General features: G+C 34.7%; 1 protein-coding gene and 1 pseudogene across 10 annotated transcripts; one reads left to right on the top strand and one right to left on the bottom strand.

Moving 5' to 3' along the window:
* Positions 1–482: 482 nt before the first annotated feature.
* LOC126723690 (putative disease resistance protein At3g14460) lies at positions 483–21,284 on the bottom strand. 10 transcript variants are annotated; one of them, XM_050427393.1, is made up of 9 exons: positions 17,744–21,284; positions 17,064–17,349; positions 16,222–16,476; positions 15,711–16,115; positions 14,287–14,426; positions 13,962–14,038; positions 13,708–13,783; positions 13,105–13,210; positions 11,833–12,561 (listed from the first exon to the last, which is right to left on the bottom strand). In XM_050427393.1, the coding sequence occupies exon 1, from the start codon at positions 21,200–21,202 to the stop codon at positions 17,777–17,779; it is 3,426 nt and encodes a 1,141-aa protein (XP_050283350.1). In that variant the 5' UTR covers positions 21,203–21,284; the 3' UTR covers positions 11,833–12,561; positions 13,105–13,210; positions 13,708–13,783; positions 13,962–14,038; positions 14,287–14,426; positions 15,711–16,115; positions 16,222–16,476; positions 17,064–17,349; positions 17,744–17,776. The 10 variants fall into 10 exon arrangements, with proteins under 10 accessions (XP_050283357.1, XP_050283355.1, XP_050283350.1 ...); XM_050427397.1 differs by having other exon boundaries at positions 13,708–14,038; positions 16,222–16,250; positions 16,392–16,476; XM_050427398.1 differs by lacking the exon at positions 11,833–12,561 and adding an exon at positions 5,190–5,217 and having other exon boundaries at positions 13,708–14,038.
* On the top strand, positions 5,678–9,677 carry LOC126722571 (uncharacterized; annotated as a pseudogene).
* Positions 21,285–25,335: the final 4,051 nt, after the last annotated feature.

Below are 25,335 nucleotides of genomic sequence, written 5' to 3'. Positions count from 1 at the left end.
TTATTTTAATCATAAATCATGGACAAGGACATGTACTGGAAAAACAAAAAAATTGCAACAACAGCTAGAAAAGCGACTTACAAGCCCATTGCAGTGACTGGCTTATGTGCTCTGAACTGTTCATATTATGAGCTTGATACTATATAATGTTCAAAAATCAGACGGGTTGGTTTTTCAATGGGTTGGTTCAAGACCCTAAATATTAACATTATGGACTATAAACTATAAAGGCTCATATATTTTGCCCAAATCAGTACAACATTTTCCTCTGATAAACCCTATATCTATGATACAACCAAGATCTAATCTCAAGGATTTCATTATCTTGCATTTGGATTTGGATATAACATATTCATTTGATTTTAAGATGTTTAAGAATAAAATAGGTCTACATAGTGTGGAAGTTAAAAATTTTCCGATTGAATTGAACCTGTACAATAATAGAAAGAATTTTTTTTCGTTCATATATAATGGACTTCGAACCTCTTTTTGGCCCAATATTCCCTTAAAGTAAATACACTTTAGTTCGTGTGACGTCATTCCACCAAGTCCTTAAACTAGTTATATACAGTGACGTATAACCCGTACTAATTAATGACCTTCTAAAGTCCTCACACGATGCCGTTTTGTCTACAACGTTGAGAACATAAAAATCTGTTAAGGGTAGTTAATAGCCGTTGGAGATTAGTTGAGTCAGTTTATACCAACAAACCCAAATCAGTTGAACAAACCTAACAATCATAGGCATCTCTGGAGAAACAAGCGTCTGAGAAATGTTGGGCCTGCTTCCCCCCCTTTGCCTCTGGCATAATTTCAAATTCTTGGTAGCCCCAACAGGTGAGCTAGGAAGCCCAGACACTTCATTTGGAGTGCCGTACCTGTGTTGTATTTGTGTCATAACATCTTCAAAGCAGTAACCTTTTCAGCTTTTCCCCCAATAGTAGTCATATTTTGAACCTTTTGAGCTCTTTCAAGTTAGGAAGAGAAAAAGAATCAAAAGCAGCAACCTATCCTCCAGAGGGGACTCTCACATCTTCCCATCTACCGCCAATTCCAAAATTTCAAAGAGAAAGCCTAAGCAAGTCTTGCTCCACACTCAGATCAGTGTTTTAGCTGCTGTTAAAAGGTAAAGAAGCAGCACTAGCTATCAACCACCACATAGTTTACCTGAGATTAAATAGCACGCCAAACTGACCAAGTCAAATCCCAGTTTTTATAAAACAAATGTATTAATCATCAAATACATATGCTGGAAAAATTGCATTACCTTGGGTTAATCATTCTCTCAAAAGTATTTGTCTTGTACTTTAAAAGTGCACAGTAGAAAAACAATGAAAGTATAATGAGGCAAGAGAAGCTCCAGCAAGAATGAGTTCAAAAATGTTTCCCTATATTTAAAATAATGACAAATCAGAGCAATAGTTTGAAGCAGATGAACTAAACTCCTTTTAGTTGCATGACCCTTTCAATATGAATGTTATGTTCCACGACTTCAAGCCCACATATTTTTTTTAGAAATGCATCTTTGGCTTTCAAAATTTGACAACAAAATGTGCACTTGCTTGCTTCTATAAGAAAATTAGAGGATGACAATTTGGACTAACCAGAAGAAATTTACAGGCATATTTGTTAATAACAATTTCGTGCAATGTTAATAACTTGATTGCTTGAACATAGAGGATGGCATTGGCCTTCTGCAGCTGAAAGGCGCATTTGCTGGTGTTGAGTTGAGAAAGCACGAACATTGGCCTTGATCATGTGTTTGGCAAAATAAAAATATTAAAGGATCAAAGGTGGTAGGAATTAATGAATACTAACAAAAGTTTGAACTGGTGCTCATCATTTTTTTCCATTTTGACATTTACCTGCCTGTAAATTGAAATTTATGTATATGAAAGAAACTTTGGTCGTGTACGAGCAATGTACTCCATACACATATTCACTCTGCAAATCAGACAGCATCTATGAATAATAAGAAAGTACCCGTGGATTAAATAAATGTCCTTCAACTTCTTAAATTCAAGCTTACAATAACCAAAGCTGAGAACATACTCTAGTGGAATTTCAAATAAATACCTGACTGTAACGTTCAATTGTTGTGGCAAGCATATGGTGTTGTGGATGTTTAGCTTAACTGGCCAAAGCTCTCAATATTATGCCATTGTCTCTGTGTGTAATGCGAGTCATCTTGGAGCAATTTTATCCATCCTCCTTATGCACCATTGTTCCAGGCATTAAGCAACGGGCCTGAATTCTTGTGAAAGTCAAAATTGCACTTGAAAGCTCTAAATTTTAAAAACCATTTATGATTACAACTCCAGATTTTATACCAACAAATACAAATCAATTGAACAAAACTAAAAACTACAGAGCATCTCTGGCTTTGAAAAGCTTGTTAGTAATTTCTGGCTTTAAAAAGCATATTGGGTCAAGGTTGTGTAACCAACCCATATGTCTAACCTGTCCTCTCTCTCAATCACATGGCAAAGGGGAGGTCCTTGTGGGCTGCAAAAGAACACATCAGCCATTCTAAAGATATGACCCGGCCCATATAAAATATATGTTTTAAAAAACAAATATCTGAGAAAAAGTTTAAAAACCCAGATTTTAGTAATAAAGGCCCGACCCACAATATTAGCACAGTGGGCTATTCTTCCGTGTTTATGTAGTACAAAGCACACAAGTTTTGTCCTGATTCTGTACGTAATCTCGTCCTCTAAACCCCATATGGCCATATCTATGATAAGAGAATTTCTAAGGGGAAGAAATTGATAATAACATTCATGAAGCTTGGTTTAGGAGAACATAGTTGTTATTAAGCCTAACCACATGGGGGATGCTTTTAAAAGCTGTGTGTTAAAAGCCGCACTATACTTCCAACAGTTACATGAATTAATACTTTCAGGAATCAAGAGTTTGACTGCAAATTTTGAACTCTAGTTTTTTTTTTTTTTTAGAAATTGTTTTGAACTCTAGTTTAATCTAACTATTTGATTGTAGAATAATATGAATATGATGATTTCGTCCAAGTAATATCTTTTTATCCCTTTTTTAAGAGGGGGATCTTAGGTTCAATGCACGAGAGAAAGGTGCTTAATGAGGAGAAGATATCTCCTATGCACCGGAGATAATGCTTCCTCACATAAGTTTATTAAAAAAAAAAAAAAAATACTCTACATTTGTTGTCCTTTAATCAGATGCTCCGAAAATATATAAATAGGTGCATCTTTTAGCAAATTGAAATTGATTATAATTCATCATTGTAGATTTCAATGGGTTAGAAGTTTGGTTAAATGATTAAATTCTGCATTTTCCAACCATTTATGTTTTTAGGATAATTCATTTACGTTTTTAGGATAATTCTCAATTTATCACAATGAATTTGTCAACCAGCAAAAGCAAAAGAATTTGAAAACTATATATCTTGTGTTGCAATAATAAAACAAACAAAGTTTTAGGAGACATGCATATACCGAAGTGGAACAAAATTTGGCTTGAAATGGAGCTATCCTATCTCCTCCAACTCATTACGTGAAGATATATAAAACTATGCAGTTGTATTATTTAAACAAGTCACATAACTTATTAAAAAAAATCACTTAACTAAAACTATACATTGATAGTCTCTCTAATCACTACATAATGAATTGGAGGAAGATAGCTCCAAACTAATTTGGAGCTAAGCTTTTTCCTTTTATTATTCTCCTTTAATTAGATGGACTAAAATACTGGATGCATGTTTTAGCCAACTAGTTTCTCAAAGCTAGATGGGTAAGAAAATGGCAAAGGCTATTAAAAAAAACTCAGTTCATCCTCTCCAAGGATAGCCCAAAGAGCTTTAAGTGCATTCAAAGCCCTTATTTGAGGAAAATATTCTGCCACTTCCATAAAGTCCATTAATGTTGAGTGAATGCCATGGTTTGTCACTAAATAGAGCTCTCCAATCTTACACTCGGGCTGAAGAAAGAAGTTTTTCTCATTCATATATAATGGGCTTCGAATAGCTTTTGAGCCCAATCTTCCCTACAGTAAATTTGGAACAATCCTCCAATTCTGCTTCTTTAACTGACCATGTCATGTCATCAATAATGGCCATAACAGAATTTTACTGTTGTTGAGGAAGGCAAGGCAATGCTATTTCTTGTTTCCACATTCGAACATTCCTTCTTGCAAGATTCATGCTTTCCCCAAATTCATACTATTTTAAGTTAGTACTATCAGTCGGTTTTGAACATGTATTTTTCTAAACATACAAATTCCAACTATACAAGTTGTAGCATTTTTAATTTTCCAAAAACATTAAAATTGCTAAACATCACATAATTCAATTTCATATCTCAAATTTCAAGTGCCAACTATAAGCTACATAATTTAACGTTTATTATGCTAAGAGCCTTGTAGCTATAAACTACATAGTCCAATGTTCAAAAGCTCCCACCCGAACTATAGAATTCTAAAAAAAATTCATCCTTTATTTTCCCAGTCAAAAGAAATCCTTTTTTTTTTTTTTTTTTTCAATTACTGAAGTGAAGTGGTGGTTCCTACCAACTATTAAAAAGGGAAAGACCTTATGTAACTAGATATATAACACCGGTGGGGTGTAAAATATCTCAATTATACAAAACACCACCTCCCTTTGACAAGAAAAAATTTATCTAGTAACAATATCTCCGACAGTCTACCTAAACACAAAATACTCGCTACAATAGAGATCGAAACCGTAAACAAAATAAACAAAATAAAATATGAAAATAAGCTCATTCAACCGAGAATTAAGTTTCATGTTAGAGTTTCTAAATATTGGATGGTGATGGACTTACAATCTCATCAAAAGCATTAGATACTGCATTTTCAAAGTATATTGCTGTGGTATAATGATGATCATATTGGTTGGTTGGCCTAGGTGTCACTTAAACGGTATTTCCATGTTCAGCAAAAAAAAGAAAAAAGGGTATTTCCATGGGATAGCGTAGGAAAGTAAATTCAATCCGAGTCAGAAACCACACATCTCACACTTGGGCTTCAGTCCAGTTAGAGCCCCTTTTCTGTTGGTGAAAACTGAAATTTCACCAACAGAAACCTTGGCATCAGCTCATGCGGACAAAAAGCATTAGAACTAAAATTAATGGCATATAACTAGTGGCCTCAGTGTACTTCTGCACCATTAATTAATTCCTAGAAGCCCCCATCCACCCGCAGGCAGTGTGTTTGTTGCATCTGATGATGTTAATTGAATTTAAACTAAGCATATGAAATATAAAACAATTCATTCCTAAGTTGAAAAATAAGAAATCATACAATATTTCAACCCCTACCCCCACTTTAGTAAAATAAGAAAAATAAATGCACCATTTCATTTTCTGAAATGCATTGATGAATTCACTTTGGATGATGGATATTCACATTCAAATGCAATGAAAATCAACAATTTTTTAAACAGTGTTGTAAGTTTCGGAAGGAATATAACTCAGCATTATCAAGCACCAAAATTTGCCAAGATTGGTTTGTAAAATTGAAGAAGAAATTCTTTTAAAAAACAAAGGATTTGTTCAGAAATGTTTTTCTATTTTTAAAATAATGATAAATCAGAGCACTGGTTCGAAACAAATGAGCTAGCCCCTATTTTGTTTAGGATTTGTTCAGTATGGATTTTTTTCATTCCATGACTTGCACGATAATGCTGTCGGAGATTCAGCGGACCGGCTCACGAAGATCGCGGAGGATAACTGGTCGAAAGCTGCCGGATGAGGAGGTAAAGACTCCGGCAGTGAGAAGCGGTTTGATTCGGAGCTGGTGATGATTTTGGAGGTGAGTCAGTATTTGGAGAACTACCTCTGGCCCAATTTCGACCCCGATGCAGTGCAAGCACGTCATGTCGATGATTCTCATGGTCAATGAGAAGGTAAAATATAATTGTTGTGAAGTTCACATACAAAGTGTAAAGTTTTTATTTTTATTAATTTAGTTTATAATTGTATGAATGACCTAAGATTTTACTAAGCACAGCATAGTTAGAACACTTTGAAGTGTAAAACTCAAAATCTTTAGCTAAAACTACCCTTTACACTCATTAAAACTGTATTAACTGCTTAGCCCGTTAGGAGTGAATTATGCATCTGGATTACCTGGTAACTGAATCTGGTGTGCGGGGTTAGTTGCTTATAGGTGTTAATGATTAGACACGAGTCCAAAGGGCTCTTCTTTAGAAAACTTTCATAGTTATTAAAAAGGCGGTTGGTCAAGAATGGCTGTGCCAATTAAAGAATTTAAGATCACCGAGGTAAAACAGCCAAACATTGGAGAAGTCAAGCCATCATCTGTTACTGCAGATGTGACTTTTAGCATTTCTAGTTATAAAGCACAAATAAGATCAGAGTGGAATGCCCTTAAAGAGCACGATGTTCTGTTTTTACTTTCGATCCGCTCTTTCATTTAAGCCTCAATTGCTGAAGAAGCTACGTACCAAGGCAAGTGTGCCACAAAGGCTTGGACTTTAGTATGTGAGGGGATGTGAGATTATTGAGGTTCGTGATGAGGAGGGAACTCTCATGAATGATTTCACAGGAAGAATTAAAAGAGATGAGTGGAAGCCTCCAAAAGGGGAACTGAGAACTGTAACTGTTGCATTAGATACAGCGCAATACCACATGGAAGTCAGCAATATTGCAAAGAAAGGTGCAGACGATGTTTACGGGACATTCAATATATTGATGAGGAGGAAACCAAAAGAAAACAATTTCAAAGCAATTTTAGAGTCTATAAGAGATCTTATGAATGAATATTGTATTGTTCGTAATTGGCTGCACAATGTATTTTTCGGCTATGGGAATCCTTCTGCAGCACAATGGACTAACATGCCTGATCTTTTGGAAATGGTAGATTTCAAAGATACTTTTCTTGATGCTGACCATTTGAAAGACAGTTTTCCGGATTATCAGGTTCGCTATTGTTTACCTTTTCTATTGATGTTTTATGTATAATCATGCGTTGAGTAAAAATAATGTCACCTAAAAACTACCTTTCCTACTCTTCTTTTAGGCTTATTTTATAAAACCAGATGGCAACGAAAACTTGCAGCTAATGCCTCCTTTTCGAATTAGGCTTACCAAGACGCAGAAAGGCGGTAGTCATGCACTTACTGGGAATAAGATATCTGGTGTTGATTCAGCAGATGGTGTCAATATGGAGGATACACTCATTGTTGAGGCATACACTCCTCCGGACCCAGGTCCTTATCCCTAAGATCAGCCAAAACAGAACTCAGTTAGATTTACACCTACACAGGTGCTATGCAATTATTTTTTTTCAATTGCACTATCTTATTTTTCATGCTTATTTGTGTTAAATCCTTTCTGATGATCCAAAGTCCTTTGCCTATTTATTGTAATCCTTATATAATTGGTACTTATCCCATTGGCTGCGTGAATTTAAGTTTGAATTGGCAAATTTGTTAACTAAATTAATCATTTAGTGGGCCTTAATTATCAACTTGTATCTCGGTTTAAACTTGATTATTATGTTAGACAATAAAGTCATAGTTAGCTCTTTAGTGTACTGTTCTAATTAGATTAATAGCAGTATCTAAATAGGGATGATCAGATGGGGAAGAGAAGGCAATTCACCCCCTGAACATTTTGACTGGAAAGAAACAGTACTGAACCACACTAACAGTTACTAGGTCTTATGAGAGGAACCTAGCTTTAGTATCCAACCCCAGGCTCTGTGAGTTTTCCCTTCTAACAGGAAAGAGAAATGAGAAGTAAGAAAGTAGATGGGCTTTAATCTTCTCCTGGGTTGAATTTGCTCTCTCTTTTTATTGACTGAATTGGTCATCTCTTTATCATGGTTGTATGACTGAAGTTTCTGCTACCAGAGTTTTAGCTTTGAAATTCATCTTTATATATGCTCAAGCAATTTATGATTTAGACACAGCATCTGATTTTTTTTTAGCTGATTAGAGACATTTTGGTTGTCTTTTGTGTTTATTTTACCTTGTGAAAGTGAATGATACATATGCAAGATTTTGGAATATCAAGGATTCTCATTGGATTTTCATATTGAGAGCTGTGATCATTGATGGCTGGTATTGTGAATGGTCTTTAATATTGTGAATGGTACATATGCTAATTTCAATGGATGATATTATGCATGTAATCATTTTGAATACCCTATCGTAGTATAGCCAATGGAGAAGGTACATAGACTAGCATACCTCATGTGCGTAATTAGGCTTCCAACTCTATGTTGGAGCTAACTTGTTCAACTCCATGTTGATAATAAAATGCACAGACTCTTGGCTTGGAAGATATCACTCTTTATTTTTGTTTTAGTTTCACACATGATGAAAAACATTGTCCTGATACCTTTTTGTGTGAAGTGTAAATTGTGGGTTATATATGTGGTAAGTCATTTTCTGGGATCCTCAAATCTTTGTTTCGATGATTGACTTCAATTTTTGTTGCGGTCTTGTGAGGAATTTTGTGAATAAACTTATCTTTGTGCTACTTTGGAAAAATTATTCGACTCTAAAAAAAATATGCAACTGTGGTTTAGTTCTAGTGTTCTCATATTTTGCTTCTAGATTCATTTCAACATTGGTGCTGGCGTTTGTGTGAACATCACTACTTACATTTTCCATGTTTACATCTTTTTGAAAGTGTCACTAAGTATTTGTAGTGTTTTTTGTTGCACAGATTGAAGCAATCATCTCTGGTATTCAGCCTGGACTAACAATGGTTATGGGTCCACCTGGTTCGAGAAAAACTGATACAACTGTGCAAATCCTGAATGTGCTTTATCACAATTGTCCTTCTCAGCGGACATTGATAATCACACATTCAAATCAGGCTTTGAATGACCTTTTTGAGAAGATAATGCAGGTACCACTTCAGGATGATAACTTTTCCCTTCCTCTTCATTTGTATAGTGATTATGCTTGAGCTTGTAGTGTGTATGGTTCTTTGGCTACTAGTAGGATAGTTTTCAATGCATCTTCATGTTTATTGTTTTAGAGGGATGTACCCACACGTTATCTACTCCGTCTTGGTCAAGGAGAACAAAAACTAGCGACTGGTCTCGATTTTAGTAGGCAAGGCCGTGTGAATGCAATGCTTGTCCAACGGCTAGAACTGCTTGGTGAAGTGAAGAGGTTGGCTAGATCTCTTCAACTGCCTGAGGATGTAGGTTATACGTGCGAAACTGCTGGATATTTCTGGTTGCTTCATGTATAGCCAAACTGTACATGAAGCAACCACAAATTTGGGTGACCTTCCTTACGTAAAGGACGATGCTGTCTTCCATAGAGCAAATGCTGGATTCTCTTAGCGGATGTGCCTGATTACCAAGGTAGAGGTGAAAGTGCCCCTTCCCCTTGGTTTTATCAAAACGAGGGGGAAGCTGAATATGTTGTCAGTGTCTATATGTACCTGCGTTTACTTGGGTACCCAGCAAATAAGATATCCATCTTGACAACTTACAATGGCTAGAAACTTTTGATCCGTGATGTTATCAATAGAAGATGTGTTCCATATGACTTTATTGGTCCACCCAGAAAGGTAAATTGCCAAGCATGCCCCTTTCACATTATATTTAGCAGGCATCTCAACAGTTAAATTGTGGGTCAGGATGTGTACATTTCACATTTTTTGGGATGAACACATGCTCTACCAAGAGCAGAGGCCTTGTTGAACTCTTATAATTGATGGTTTCACTTATTTAATATCCTATGTGCATGTTGAACATGATTAACTTCCATAACCATCCTTGTGTGAGGTTTTATTTTATTGTCGTTGTTGCCTAGGTTAGATGTTATTCTTCTAAAATATTAGTAGGACCGCAATATGTTCTCAGATTAATTTGTAACTGTTTTCACTAATGTTTGTTTATAGGCTACAACTGTTGATAAGTTTCAAGGTCAGCAAAATGATTTTATATTGCTGTCTCTTGTGCGCACTCGCTTTGTTGGTCACCTTCATGATGTTAGAAGATTGGTTGTTGGCATGTCTCGTGCCCGACTTGGTTTGTATGTGTTTTGTCGCCGTTCTCTGCTTGAACAATGCTATGAACTGCAGCCTACATTTCAGCTTCTGCTTCAGAGACTCGATCGCCTTGCCCTTAATCTGAATGAGATCACATCATATACAGAACGACATGTTGAAGACACTGGACCTATCCATCTGAATGTATGCATGCCATTCTTTTTCTGGTTTTAAATTTATGTCCTCAGTAGTGCATGATTGGTGCATCAATTTGGAAAGAAATTTGACTTTAGGTTATGCAGAAATGCTTCATTCTTAATTGCTTAAATTTTTACCACACTTAAATGTAATCTATATCCTGCATCCACGCAGGGTGATGGCTTTATCTGTTACCTTGGACCTTAACTTTTATTTTTTTGTTACCCGTAATTGCACAATTGTCTGAATTCTGAAGTTGAGACTTGTAATTTTCTTGATGTAATTTTCTTGATGTCAGGAACGATACATGAGTCATCAATTTGATCATTATATGACCTACTCAGGACAAAACAATCAACAAAATTCAACAACTGTGTTCAATGCCATGGACACTGATACACCTTCTGTGCAACATGAAAGCAGCATGGAAGAGGATACTAAGATAGATGCGGATGTTCTGCCTGCGAGTCATTCAAATGGGGAGGTAGATAAGGAAGCTAGTAGAAATGATGAAAATGATAGGCTACCTGAAAGCAATTCAAGTGAGGAAAATATGACGGAGTAGTGTAGTTAATAGTGCTTCTCACCGGGGTCCTCTTTTTTTGCTAGTTTTAAATGATCTGGAGGTCCACTTTTATGTCAATCACAATCATGGCAACCAGCCAATGCCTTCCTAAAACTGAGGTATTAAGCTAGTAACTGCAGAGACTAGGTCTCTAGTCGTTTATTGGTGTTTAGGTGAAAAACTTGGAACTCAAAAAATAGGCCTGGAAGTTCTTAAAATTAGCTACTGAAGAACAAACACATCATGTGGCAGAAAGAAAAGACGCATGTCGTATCAGAGTAAGTTTCAGCTGTACAGCACCAAATTTGTTGAAAATTTTTATATCCTGAGATAGGAAATTATTTGTTCCTGCTGTCTATACTAAATACTAATTGTAAGTAAAGCATCAGGCAATTTTGTGCTTAGCTAATGTTGTTGCTAATTTGATTCAACTATGACTATGCTACTTTCTTACTAATGATGGGAAATGTTATCTTTGTACACTCATTTTGTACTATCTCTTTGTTTGTGCTTTTGTAAAAAGGTTTGAGATTTTGATGCTGGTTTAGATGATAAAATTAGATGACTTTGCATTTTCAATAAGTAAAATGTAAGAATGTAATGTTTGACTACTCACACTTGGTTTATTTATTTATTTATTTATTTTATCTAACTTCTAATCACACCCTCTGTACTTTTAGATTGATTTAATGTAGCAAATTACTAATGAAAGTGTCATGTAGTATTCACTTGGGACAGTTTTGCACAGTTGCACCATTGTCTTTTTATATTTAAAATCACTCTAAGAAAAATATAAATATATATATATATATATATCCTTTAATATATTTTAGAATTAAAAACATATATTCCAAGTCAAGGTTCACTTACTGGCATCCTCAATGGTTATAAGTCAAATAACTGTTTCGTGAAACACTTCTTGTTCATCTTATTTATTTTCTTTCATTAAACCCCATCTGTCCCATGTCTATGATATTACATTTTCATTTGATTTGAATAGTGCCATGTCCCATGTCTATGTTTTAGAATAAGATAGGTGTTGGGTTTATACTTTACATATGTGAGTAAAGTCCCACATCAAATACTAAGGTCCAAACTAAATTGTTAATTTTATATAATTAAGGTCCAAACTCATATTCTGGAGCCCACATAAGTGTGCTCCTGTAATGTTCTTAGTTATACAAAAGCTTACAAATACAAGTTGTCATTTCCATAATGTTCTTAAGCATAAAAATGACTTTCTATTTACAATTTTTATCAAGTTGTCATTTCCATAATGTTCTCCCCATTGCTCCTTCATTGTATAATTGTTCATGGAAAAGAGTTTGGAAAGATGTATGATAGAGGTCCAAAGCTTACACCATGAGACAAATCTTTGAATGTCTTTAAAGAAATAAACCAATTGAATGAACCTAACAATCACAGATCACCTTCCAGTTGGAGAAAACATATTAGTAATTACTGTTACTAACATAAGAGCCTCAAAGAATGGCATTGATTTTTCAAGGAACATGAGCTGAGCAATCTTGGGTCAACAACCAGCTTTCCTTGTCTCTTTCAGGCACCATTGTCTCAGCATAAGACAATACAATTCTTGATGTAAAAAAGTGTGTTGGACACTTCCTACAGGTGACTGAAAGCAACCTTGGCAAGAGGAGCAACTTGCTGAGCCTATGAGTTGTTTGTAGTTAGGAAGAGGAAAAACAAAAGTAGCAACATGTCCTCTGGCAAGGACTTCAAATCTTCACATCCACCATCATTTCCTAAATCTCGAAGTCTTTATGAGCCCATATCCACCCGCAGGCAGTGTGTTTGTTGCATCTGATGATGTTAATTGAATCTAAACTAAGCATATGCAATATAAAATAATTCATTCCTAAGTTGAAAATAAGAAATCATACAATATTTCACCCCCTACCCTTACTTCAGTAAAATAAGAAAAATCAATGCACCATTTCATTTTCTGGAATGCATTGATAAATTCACTTTGGATGATGGATATTTAGATTCAAATGCAATGAAAATCAACAATTTTTTAAACTATGTTGTAAGCATCGGATGGAATATAACTCAGCAAATTTGCCAGGATTGGTTTGTAAAATTGAAGAAGAAATTCTTTTAACAAACAAAGGATTTGTTCAGAAATGCTAATCAATTTTTAAAATAATGATAAATCAGAGCAATGGTTTGAAACAAATGAGCTTAGCCCGTGTTTGGTTCATGATCTGTTCAGTACGGATTTTATTCATTCTATTACTTGCAAGCCCACATAGTTCTCATTAGAACTACTGCTTCACTTTTTTAAAATTCAACATTAGAATTGCACTTGTATATGCTTCTATTTGAAAATTAAAGGACTTTTACCTCGAACTAATCAGAAGAAACATAGAGGCAGATCTGTCCAACAACAAAGAAGGGCATTTGTTGGTGGTGAGCTGAGAAAGCCAGAACATTGGGCCTTGTTCATGTGCTGCACAAAATAAAATATTAAGACCATTGATGGTAAGGAAAATCTTTAGCGAGTACTACCAAAAAGTTAAGCTGATGCCTATTATTTCTTAATCTTTTTGAAAAAAAATATACAAAAAAGAAAAAAGGAAAAAGATTCAAACGATTTGAAACTTGGAAATGCATAAATGAAGGGTTAGTCTAGTGGAAACTAGAACGAGTGCCTGGTGAGATTTGGAATGCTGCCACCACCAATACACTTTCGATGATATGATCAGTTTGTCTTGAATTTCCCAACCCCCTCTTGTCAAACATATGGCAAGGTTTAGAAAGTATAACACGAATTATGTGCAAAAGGAACAAAATTATTATCTCAAAACATTTGCTTGACATTTCACAAAGAAATAATGAAGTTGAAGAAATTTCAAGACCCTGGTTCATAATTGATTTTTTTTTTTTTTTTTTCTGAAGGAAATGATTTCCTTTTTATCAAATTTCAATGCTGACAATGCAGACCACCTGTGGTTATTTTCTCCATTGCTCTTGGAAGTCTTGTCTTGATCAAAACTAAACAATAAATGCTCTCAGGGCCAACCTTCAGGCACCAGTACAAAAAGAAGGTTAGAAAACTTTGAGAATAAATCTTGAAAACAAAAAAACAAAAAAAAAATAAACGGTAGTAAACTATTTGTACAAATCTCGAAGAAAGAGGTTTGAGTGCGTGCCAAAAGTGTTGGTTGTAGATGAAGTTTAAGTTGGTTGGCTGAAGTCACCTTGAATTTTGAAAGCAAGGTAATAGTTTTCATATAACAAGCTTGAATCTCATGGGGCTATTTATAGCATATTATTGCTGGAAGCACCAAAGAAATACAAGTCAGATGGAAAACCAGGTAGAATTGTGCAGCAGCCTTGAAAATAAATTAAAATATTAAAGAAAGGAAAAAATTTTAATAGCAAAATGCTGGTGGCAAGCTGAGAAAGTGACAATATTGACCCCAAAAAAAAAAGATTATTGATTCATGCGCAAATGGTTAATCTGTCTGCCAAAATCATCATTGCAAAGGACAGTATTAGAAATATAAGTTTTACATATCATACCTAAAATAAACTAACTTTCTGCATAAATGCAACATATCGGTCACTTTTCCTGGGGATAGAAGCACACATAATAATGCAGAAGAATTGCCGACCACTTCCTGATTATCCAAAATAGTGAAGGAAGGAAGCTGGAAAGTGTTCTGATTCATCATAATTAACATCAGTTAAACCATCCAATAATAGAAGGTATTAATGAATTTGAGAACTAAATGGTTTTAGTAGAACATTTATGTACTTGACTCTAATATTTAAATGATGCCAAGTGAATGATGAAAACAGTAAATGAGGACTCTTTCTACACTTTCAGCCGCATGATCACTTCATCATCAACTAATATGCTAAAGAAAATGGGCATTCTTTGCCCTTCTTCTTAATGGAACCATTCCTTCAACAAAGGACAGCACCTAAAAAGTGCTTGAGCTCAAGGCAGAAACAGATTATGACACCATTCTTTAGCCAGCCCTTCATCACGTAGTAACACTTTTGCAGATATATTTATCAACAAATAAACTTATATTTATATAAAATTGAATGGAATGTACCTAACTGTAAGACAGCAGCTTGGGTTAAATTGGAATTTTAGCTCCTAAAATGACTTAGTCATCTATATGTATTCAGGGGATGTGATCAATCTTGCGTCACTTTTTTCCCTTATTTTTTTGGTATAATTTTATCATCAAAGGAAATATATGTACAATGACAACAAGTTAATTCAATAAATGTATACTTGAGCACGCACAGGTACAAGGAAAGAATTAGTGGATAAGCTAAATAATGGAGAGCAAAATAAAAGTACCAAAAAAATCTTGCTTGTTCTTTAAGTACCAAAATCTTGCTTGAAAAGTACCAAAAAAAGTATGAAGTTAATTCAATAAATGTATACTTGAGCATGCACAGGTACAAGGAAAGAATTAGTGGATAAGTTGAATAATGGAGAGCAAAAAAAAGTATGAAGTTAGGAATATTCGGAAGACATCCAAACAAACTCGCATGGAAGACAATCAAGTTCTCGAGGTGTAATGAACTCACAATCACACTTGATATCCAATAAAATGCCTAAAGGATATCTTTTCTTTCAAATCTAGGAGCTGGAATTGGAGCTACGAGGCACCATTCTCTACATTATTCTTCGTTTCAATACAGTACATAGGGCAGTCCAAACTTGAAGAAAATAGAACATGCTGGCAGGACATTCATAATTGCGGCTCATTGAATGTAAATTTAGCTCTTCGAAAATATTAATTGCAAGAGATGCATTTGGTAGGTTTATAATCATTGTATTCATCAATGGGATGATTTGAAGAAATTGTCCCTTATGCATTTGTCAGAGGCTTAAAATTTTACAGAGTTGACAAAGACTTAAAAAGTGTTTATGATGATAGGTTCAAAGTTTATAACAACAAACACAATTCAGTTGAACAAACCTAACAATCACAGGGCATCTCTGGACTTGATCTGTCATGGAACAAGAATCAAAGCAATCTTTGGGCCAGCTTTCCCCCCTTTGCCTCTGTCACCATCGTCACACAATAGGGCATTTAAAATTCTTGGTAGTAATGGTAGCTCCAACAGGTGAGGACAGCAAGATCAGTCATATGCTGAACCTTTTGTGCTCTTTCAAGTTAGGAAGAAAAAAAGAACCAAATGCAGCAACCTATCATTCGGAGGGGACGTCACATCTTCCCATCTACCACCAATTACAAAGAGAAAGCCCGAGTAAGTCCCTCTCCACACTTGATCAATGTGATTCAGCGGCTGTTAGAAGGTAAAGAAACAGCACTAGCCATCAACAGCCACATAGTTTACCGGAGATTAAACAGCATGCCAAACTGTCCAAGTCAAATCCCAATATTTCTTAAAATACTCTAAACTTATAATAATAATAAAAAAAAAAGTATTATTCATCAAATACATATGCTAGAAAAATTGCATTACCTCAAAAGTATTTGTCTTGCACTTCAAAACTGCACAGTAGAAACGCAGTAAAAGTATAATGAGGCAACAACAGCTCCAGCAAGAATGAGAGTAAATGATTCTTTAATTAAGAAAAGGATGAGATTTCACAGTGACTTGAAAACATATCAGAGATTTAGAAATTTATATACAATGTAAGAGGACCAGCAGCTAGCAGAGTGGCATAAATTGACAGCGGATGTGTGAAGCACATGTTATTTACAAGTAAATGTGACCCTGCAAAACAAAAGGCAATGAATGAGCATGTTGAAAATCACCTAGTTCAAAAAATATATGTCAACTGTAGCATAATCTTGGGATCCAAAGCCTCTGGTTGAAAAACATCTAACAGAATCTCTTACATAGGTGTACCAAAAATATTTTTACTACTAGAAAGCTTTACTTTGTTCTGGAATATATATAGATAGATAAATTTGAACATTTTTCTGGATGCAGTGAAGTTTTCTATAAATTAATATTAAAAAAAATAAAATGTCTAATACTAAAGTTGTGGTATCAATATCATGATATACGGTCTGTAGAGCATAGGATAAGGCATTTATAACCATAAATGACATACTTTAAACAAATTATTATAAAACCAATTATTTTTTTTTAATTACTACTATACATTATCCATTTGTTATTTTATCCTCTAAAACTTTAATCAAAACATTTGAAGGAACATTTTTTTAAAATTTTTTTCTCAATTCAATAGACAGATTGATTGGTAGTTTGCGGTTCGTTGATTGTTAAAAAATTCTTTTAACTTATTAAATGAATGTGTTGATCAACAAATACATATGCTGGAAATTTAGAATTACCTTATCTTAAACATTCACAAAAGTCTTGTATTTCAGAAGTCCAGAGTAGAAATGTAGTGAATGTTTAATGAGGCAAGAGCATCTCCGGCAAGAATGAGAGTAAAGGATGAGCTTTTACAATGACTTGGAAACTAATCAGATATTTTGGATATATATATATATATATATATATTTTTTTTTTTTGAGAATTGACCTTTAGGAATTCATACACAATGCAGAAGGATCAGCAGCTATGAAATTGACAGCGGGTGTGTAAGACACTTGTTATTTACAAGTAAAAGTAACACTGCAAAAGAAAAGGCAATGAAATGAGCATATATAACAATGTTGAAAATCACCTAGTTCAAATATTTCAACTGTAGCGTGATGTAATGCTTCCTTTATATATGTATATAGTTCTGTATGTTGGGGAGTTTTTTTGTAATTTATAATTAAATAACGCACTAAAACTAAAACTAAACCTGTGGTTTATGATATCTGGTTTATAGAGCTTATGATTAAGTGTTTATAAACATACTTTCAGGCTTTTAATGAAATATTCACCTATATATTAATTTAAAAAGAAAAGATACTTTAAAGCTTGGCATTAAAAGGTTAGATGAAATAAAATGATTTTGGTGAAAAAGATTTAAACTTTTCACTGTAGCTTGATGGGAATTAACGAAAATGAGAATTAGTACCTGGGCAGAAGCGTTCTTCGACTCATAGCTCAATCAACTTATGGATATTCTGGGGATGTGGGCAATCTTGACCCGGCCCTCCCCTTTCTCGTTTCCATACCGTTCTTTCAAAAAACAGCAACAAGATATTTGAAGCTGATACAGAGAGGTAGGCAAAACATCTTCTAGTAGGCAGTCAAGACTATGGCAGCTCCAAATACTCAAGTTTTTAAGAGAGGTAAGGGGTTGAAACCCCTTACCATTGAGTGATTTTAGATTTGGTAAATTACCGATGGTGAAATCGGTAAGATTAGGAGGCAGCAACGCCTCCTCTGGAAAGGACTTCAATTCTTCATCATGATTAGAAATTGTGAAACTTTTGAGAGAGTGAAGACCTTGCAACCCCAATGCCATGCGACGGGAAATGAGTTTCTCGCACTTGCATATAGTAAGACTTTCTAAGCTGGAGGGCAAACCTCCCTCGGGAAACGATTCCAGTTCTGTACACCATCCCAGATCCAAACGCACAAGAGATGGGAGGAGGGTGTGCATCCCTTCAGGCAGTGACTTTAAGTTTTCGCACATTGAGATTACAATCTCAGACAAATTTAGAGCGCTCAGTCCTCCGCTGGGAAAGGAAACTAAATCAGGGCACTCACGGATTTCCAAGCGAGAGAGGGAAGCAAATGGTGGAAAGGGCAAAATTGAATAAACGCCACCCTCTATTTTCCCCGTGTATGATAATAATAATTGATGGAGAGCTGGAGAGTTGGGAAGCGAAGCAACAAGTTGCTTACACTCACAAATATCAAGTTTGGTCAAAGCGGGAAGTTGAACGGGCAGACCCCCAATTAGCTTGGGACACTCTTCAATATAAAGTTCTCGAAGACAAGTGAAAACTTCCCCTTTAAATAAAACCCACTCCTGCCACTCTGTCATATTTTTAAATGATAAATACTCAAGGGCTCTGAACGGGTTAATTGTATTCCCGTAGAACTCAAGGCCCACACTTAATATTTTTCCAAAATATTCAATTCGAAGGCTCTTGAGGTCAGGTAGCTGTCCAAGCGGAGGCAAGGAAAAGCAATTGTCACAATCACTAAGCTCTATAGACACCATCTTAGAGAATGACGAGTCTCCTAACCATTTTGGAAAGCTTGTACCCTCATAATTAGTGATGGTGAGAGAATTCAAGTTTGTGCAAGGACACAACTGCTCGAGCAAAATTCTTTCCTTTTCTGAATCTTCAGCGCCATGACGATGTTTCCATTTCAACTCCAATTCAGACAAATCTTGCTTGTTCTTTAATATAACCTCCGTATTATCTTTATTAATGCATTGAACATTTTCCAAGTTCAACAGAGACAATTTTCCAGAAAGATGCTGCAGCTCCCCCAACTCTTTAATACTGGACCCATCATCATGTATGCCCACACCAAAAACAGATAATTTTCTGAGATTTTTCATTTTACCCATTTGAGGAGGCATCTCTTTCATCCAGGCTCCACTATTATCTAGGTGGCGCAAGTTGATTAGTTTACTCATATTGGCAGGCAACTTGGTGATGTCCGACGACAATATCAAGGTTTGCAAATTATACAAGTTACATAATGAATCAGGCAAGTCTTTGATCCCAGTGTTACAAGTGTTTAAATAACGTAGATGTACCAAGTTATCAATAGTAATTGGTAACTTATTTATGCATGTACCATACAATGATAACACTCGTAAAAACTTAAAATTCTGAAACAAATTAAGATCTATCTTCATTATGTTTTTATCTTTAAAAATCCAAATTGGAGGGTGGCTTTTTACCAATAAGGTTCGCAAACCCTTAGCTTCCATAGCTTTTGAAGGGATCTCAAATTCCTTAAAGGGATAAAAGTCAGCTTTGTAATATGACAAATGACGTGTCTCTTTTGTTATTTCATTGGACTCATTACTCTCATCCAATCGGAAACAAAATTTCCCACATATAGATTTTGCTAAGTCATTGATAAGATCATGCATTAAGAAACATGATTTAGACTGACTTGATTGTTGAAAAAATGACCTTGATACTAAATCATTAAAGTATTCTTCACCTATTTCTTCTAATTCTATACGCCTAGCTTCTTTGGGTTGCTGCAATAAACCTTCTGCCATCCACAAAAGGATCAACTCCTCCTTTTCAAATTCATAATCTTTTGGGAAAATTGAGCAATAAGCAAAGCATCGCTTCAAATGTGATGGGATGTAATGATAGCTCAGTCTTAATGCCGGAAAGATATTAGTTTTGGCATCTGGTAAATCCCAAATATGACTCTTCCAAATCTTAATCCAATCATTTTGACTAAAATTTGAACGCAATGAACCCCCAAGTGTTTTTGCAGCCAACGGCAAGCCTCTACACTTTTCAACAATCTCTTTACCAATTTCCAACAGCTGTGGAAATTCATTGGGATTTCTATTTCCAAATGCAGAATGAACAAATATTTTCATACAATCCTCATTTGAGAGTTCATTTAGAAAATAATGAGTTGAAACCGTGACTACTCTTGCAACTTTTTCACTTCGTGTAGTAACAATGATCTTAACCTCTTGTGCCTCACATTTAAAAACTTTAATGAAATTGTCCCAAACACCATAATTTTCATTCCAAACATCATCCAAAACAAGAAAAAATTTCTTCCCTTTTAAAGTCTTTTGAATTTCCATTTCCAGCGATTGCAAGTACTGAAAGTTACTAGCAGTACCATTGATCCCCTCAGAAATAGCTTTTAATATCTCAAGATTATCAAAATTTTCTGAAACACAAACCCATGCTTTGAGGTCAAAACTCTTTTTAACTTTTTCGTCATTGAATACAAACTGAGCAAGTGTGGTTTTACCGATCCCACCCATACCCACTATGGGCATAACACATATCTTACTTGCAACATCCAATTGCCACAACTTAAATATCTCTTCTTTATCCATATCTCTACCAATCACATCACATGTTTCGGGGCAAGAAGTTTTTGTTTGTGAGGGCGGTGATGATAATTTTACTCCAACGATATCCTTTTTCAGACTAAGAATACCCATTTGATCTATTATACTATCTAAGTCTGCCAGAATCTTTTCTAGCTTAAATGGTATTTCTTTGTCAAATGAATCAACAAAAGCAGTGATGAAGTTCCGTACATCGCTAGTGCCAGTTTGAGACTCAGCTTGTAACTTGCACCGCATGGCAATCTCATCTAGAAGGTCATCCGCATCATAAACAGCATCTTGAAGATCCTCCAGCCACTCTTTCACATCTGGGTTTGTATATTGGTTGTCCTCCGCATCAACGAGCACCATATTAGCAGACCTCAGCAACATCTTCAACTTTTTTAGCGATCCATCAATGTCTTTCCTTCCCTTGAGAAAGTCTCGGAAATCACGAGAAGACAGTCTGTCAAACGCCACCTGAAGGAATGCAGAGAGAAATGCTCCACCCACCAAAGCCCCGGCCATGCTTTCTCCGTGAGTGGTGAAAAACCAAAGGCAAGAGAATGCAAACAAGAGAACCAAAAGAGAGAGAGAAATGTGATCTGTGAAAGTGTTTTTTGTTTTTGTAGAAACTTTCAAAGTACTTCCACTTTTGCTTTTAATGCGTGTAGTGGAAACTGAAAGGTCCTTTTACTGCTCTATAGGTTCACATGATTTCAATGAATAATTTCGCGCAATAGTGGCTCCAAGAATTTTGTTCAGGGATCATTAAGAAACTTAAATTAAATTTTTTTTAATAAAAATAGAACTTTAATATATCAAGTTATTGAAAAAAAAAAAAAAGTGAAGTTTGACAATTTCCTTCTACAAGTTTTCAAATTTTGAATTGTTATATGATAGTTCATTATGAGTAATTTATTGCCAGTGTGGGTAACTATGACCATTTTGTTTTGTTAAGTTTGTCTAATATTTTTATTTTTATGCTATTGTTATTATCTATTAATTTGTTATTGTTTTTATAAAAATATTTTAAACTAAATGAATAAACTTAACTCATCGGCATTGTATTAATTATTAACGCATATAACCACACTCATTTATACATAAAATAATACACTACGTGTCTATTTAACCAATCAAATGCTCAAACAATCACTAACTTTATAATTTTTTTTCTTGAATTTTTTTGACTTTATAACAAAATTTTTTTTTTTTTTTTTTTTGGTTATAAGCCAAAGACATTTTAACTGAATTGGCACCTCCCCATACACAAAGTGCTTGGGGGGTCTAGGGGTTATAACAAAAAGTTATTATAACATGATAACAATACATGTATAATAAACCCTCTCTATTTCCTAATTATTAAATTATATAAAGTTCTTTCTCAAAAAAAAAAAATTTTATATAAAGTTGTATTATATTTATATTATACACACAAGCATTTACACACATCATTATTCACACAAATAACATTATAACAAAAAGTAACGCATACAATTAATATTAGACACACTCACACACTTATAATATAAGTTTATAATAAAGAGTGATACTTATAGTTCACAAACACTTACTCGTACTCTTAAAGTTAGAAATACTTGTAGTAAGAATGTATAAGATTTAAGTCAGGGTGTACAAAAATATTTTTAAGAATAAATTAAAGTATTAAACTAACAAAAAAATATATTATAAATATATAAATTTTTTTTTTTTGAAGTCAAGGGGTTCATTTGAACCCCCTGAACAAAGTGTAGAGCCGCCCCTAATTGCGCATTATGGTGGATCCCAGACACAGTTATAAGTACAACAATTGAGAAAGAATTCGACATATATGGCTCTTTCTTCCTATCAGTCTGTGTAGTTCCTACCAACTATTGAAATGTGAGTGACAGGAAAATTTATCTAGTTAATTGAGTTTATTTTTGCGGGTTTATTATACAAAATTACAATTACTCATTTAAAAAAAGTGTACTTAAAAAATAAACTAAAAAAGCAATGGAAATAATCTCATCTAGCTTTGATCTTAGAATGGTTGGTGTTACTCAAACCATTAGAGCATTCACATCAGTCCCGCCAAATTTTTCCGTCTATTTTATACTAAAAACCTACTTTTTCTATTTTACACTACCACATTTTCAAAACACCCACATCAATTTATCTATTTTACAAATCTATTCTACTTAAATAATATTATTTATTATTATTTATTAATACCTGTCTATTATTATTTTCACTTCCCACTCTTTCTTTCAGCTATCTCACCCGGTTCTCTCTTTCCCTCACTCTCTCCCTCACAGTCGCCTCACCCAGCCTGCCGTAGGGCTTTTCACGTGAGTTTTCCGTTGAGTATGGTTTGGGCTGGGTTTGCTGGTGGGTTTGGATTGTTTTTGGGTTGGGTTTCCCGGTGAGTTTTGATTGATTTTGAGTTGGGTTTTCTAATTGCTTTTCCGTTGATTTTGGGTTAATTTTCTGTTGATTTTGGGTTAATTTTTTGTGCTAAGTTGTGGTGTTTGGTGGTGGTGCTGGGTTTGGTGGTTGGGTGGTTATTTTCTTCTTCCTTCTTCTTATTCTACCGTGCTAGGTTGTTGTAGACGTAGAGGAAGAGAAGTAGTTTGATAGAGGAGAGAAAAAATAATAATAAAAAAATCATTTGCACATGAACAGTAACCGTGCATATATGCACGGTTATTGTTTATTTGCAAAGCAGTTGTGCACTTTTTTACAAGTATTAATGTGGGTGTTTTGGGGTTAAAATGTGCAAAATTGAGCACTTTTTGTATTTTGCACATTTTTACAACCACTGATGTGGTTGCTCTTCTATCCTTGGGTTAGCATTGGAGCGAGGTGTCTCTTTTTCTGTAATTTCTAATAATAGAAAGGAGCAGTTGAAAGATTATAATCGACAAGTAGAATGGTTGGTTTTTTTTACTCAGATCATTATTTTCCTTGAGGTTACAATTGGATTGGGGCATCTTTTCCTGTATTGTTTGTAACTTTATATGAAGAAAATTCAATGCAGGTCAAGGGTTTTTTTTTTAGCTAGTGAAAGGAACTCTACTTCCTAAAAATAAATAGTAAATCTAGTGGAAGTTACTTTCTTGTTTCTAAAAATGAAGATAAGAAAAGAAAAAGACAAATTTGACTAGTTGATATGAAGTTTAGTTCCCAAAAATATCTGAGTGGACTGAAGGGGAAATTTGGTGGTTCATTTTTCATAATGTTTGTAACTTTTTTCTGTGGAAGGAAGTCAAGGAACAACGAAGTTTGAGTCCCAAAAGTTGATTGCTAAAAGAGAAGATGAAAAAGGACCATAGGACAGCTGATTTTAATTAGGTGTGTGCATGGGTCAGGTTGGGTCGAGTTGAGGGGATTTTTTGACCCAATCTACCATGGTGGGTCAAAAAAAATTCAACCCAACCCAACCCATCACATAAGTCCAACCCAACCCATATGGGTCAGGTTGGGTCGGGTTGAACCTATGGGTTTGACAAATTTTTTTATTATTATTAAAATTAAATTGAGTAGAAAAAAAATATTAATATTAATATATTAAAAAAACCTAAAGATTAGTATCAATGTAACTCCTTAAAGGCAAACAACACTAATGACTAAACAACAACAGTTATTTATTAGGATTTGTGTGAACTAATTGGTTTTTATAAAGGATAGGAGGAACTGGTTATTTAAAAAAATTTATTAATCATATAATATTATATATATTATAAATTAGTATTACTAGGAGGAACCGAGGAAATGCTGCTCTATAGCTGGTGTAAGGACAAAATTAGGATTGGACCCAATATAGGATTGGATTTTAGCCCAATAAGCCCAAACAATGAATTTGTAGAGCATGGATATAAGAACTAGTTCTATTTGGTAAGAAAGACTATAACAGTTATTTATTTAAGAGAATCAGCACTAATAAAATGAGAAAATTTGTCCTCGGCACAGTCTGAGGAGTTATATTATAATATCCAGTTGATGATCGATGTTACAAGAATTCAGAGGATTAGTACAAAGATTTCTTGACCCCCTCTTTTGGGCCACTTCTCCATTCTATATACTATAATTTTGGTGTCATCCTTATCATACACGTGTAGGTTAGTTTCTAAGAACTCCTTCTTGTCCCATCCAACACCTCCCAGACTCTTCAACTAGCAGCTTAAAACTGCTTAACCACTGTTCAGGTATCACCTCTACATTAATGCAACCAGAGAGTTAGTTGGGGTGCATTTAATGTGTAGGTAGCAGCTTTTGAAGATATTTGTTGCCTCCCTTTACTCATCCCTTATCCAATGTCTGATTTCTAATCGTGATGCGACCTTGAAGGACGACCAGGATGATAAAACATTCTTACTAACCTCAGATCTTTGTTTCCAAGATGAATTTTCTCCTTGGATATATTTTGGACTATCATATACAATCCATATTTCTTCTTCTTATACCATTCTCATTATAAACTTATTTAACCATCCTCGGATTAGTTAATATCTTTGGATTGGGCCATAGGCCCAATTCGTACAATTTTAATAGTACCTTCTAGATAACTGGCCCCCACAATAGCCCCTCAAAATCTTGCTTTTCAACTCCTCGGGAGGAAAGGAGGATTTTGATATCCTCAGCCCATCCCGTTTATGGTTATACCCTATTTACCCGAA

The sequence above is a fragment of the Quercus robur genome, chromosome 4, assembly GCF_932294415.1.
Source record: "Quercus robur chromosome 4, dhQueRobu3.1, whole genome shotgun sequence".
Classification (NCBI taxonomy): Eukaryota; Viridiplantae; Streptophyta; class Magnoliopsida; order Fagales; family Fagaceae; genus Quercus; species Quercus robur.
This window is presented reverse-complemented; position numbering and strand designations above follow the sequence as displayed.

What these genes read in the sequence shown, in the direction of transcription:
- LOC126723690 (XM_050427400.1), bottom strand. Translation starts at nt 21,202, where the DNA reads ATGGCCGGGGCTTTGGTGGGTGGAGCATTTCTCTCTGCATTCCTTCAG.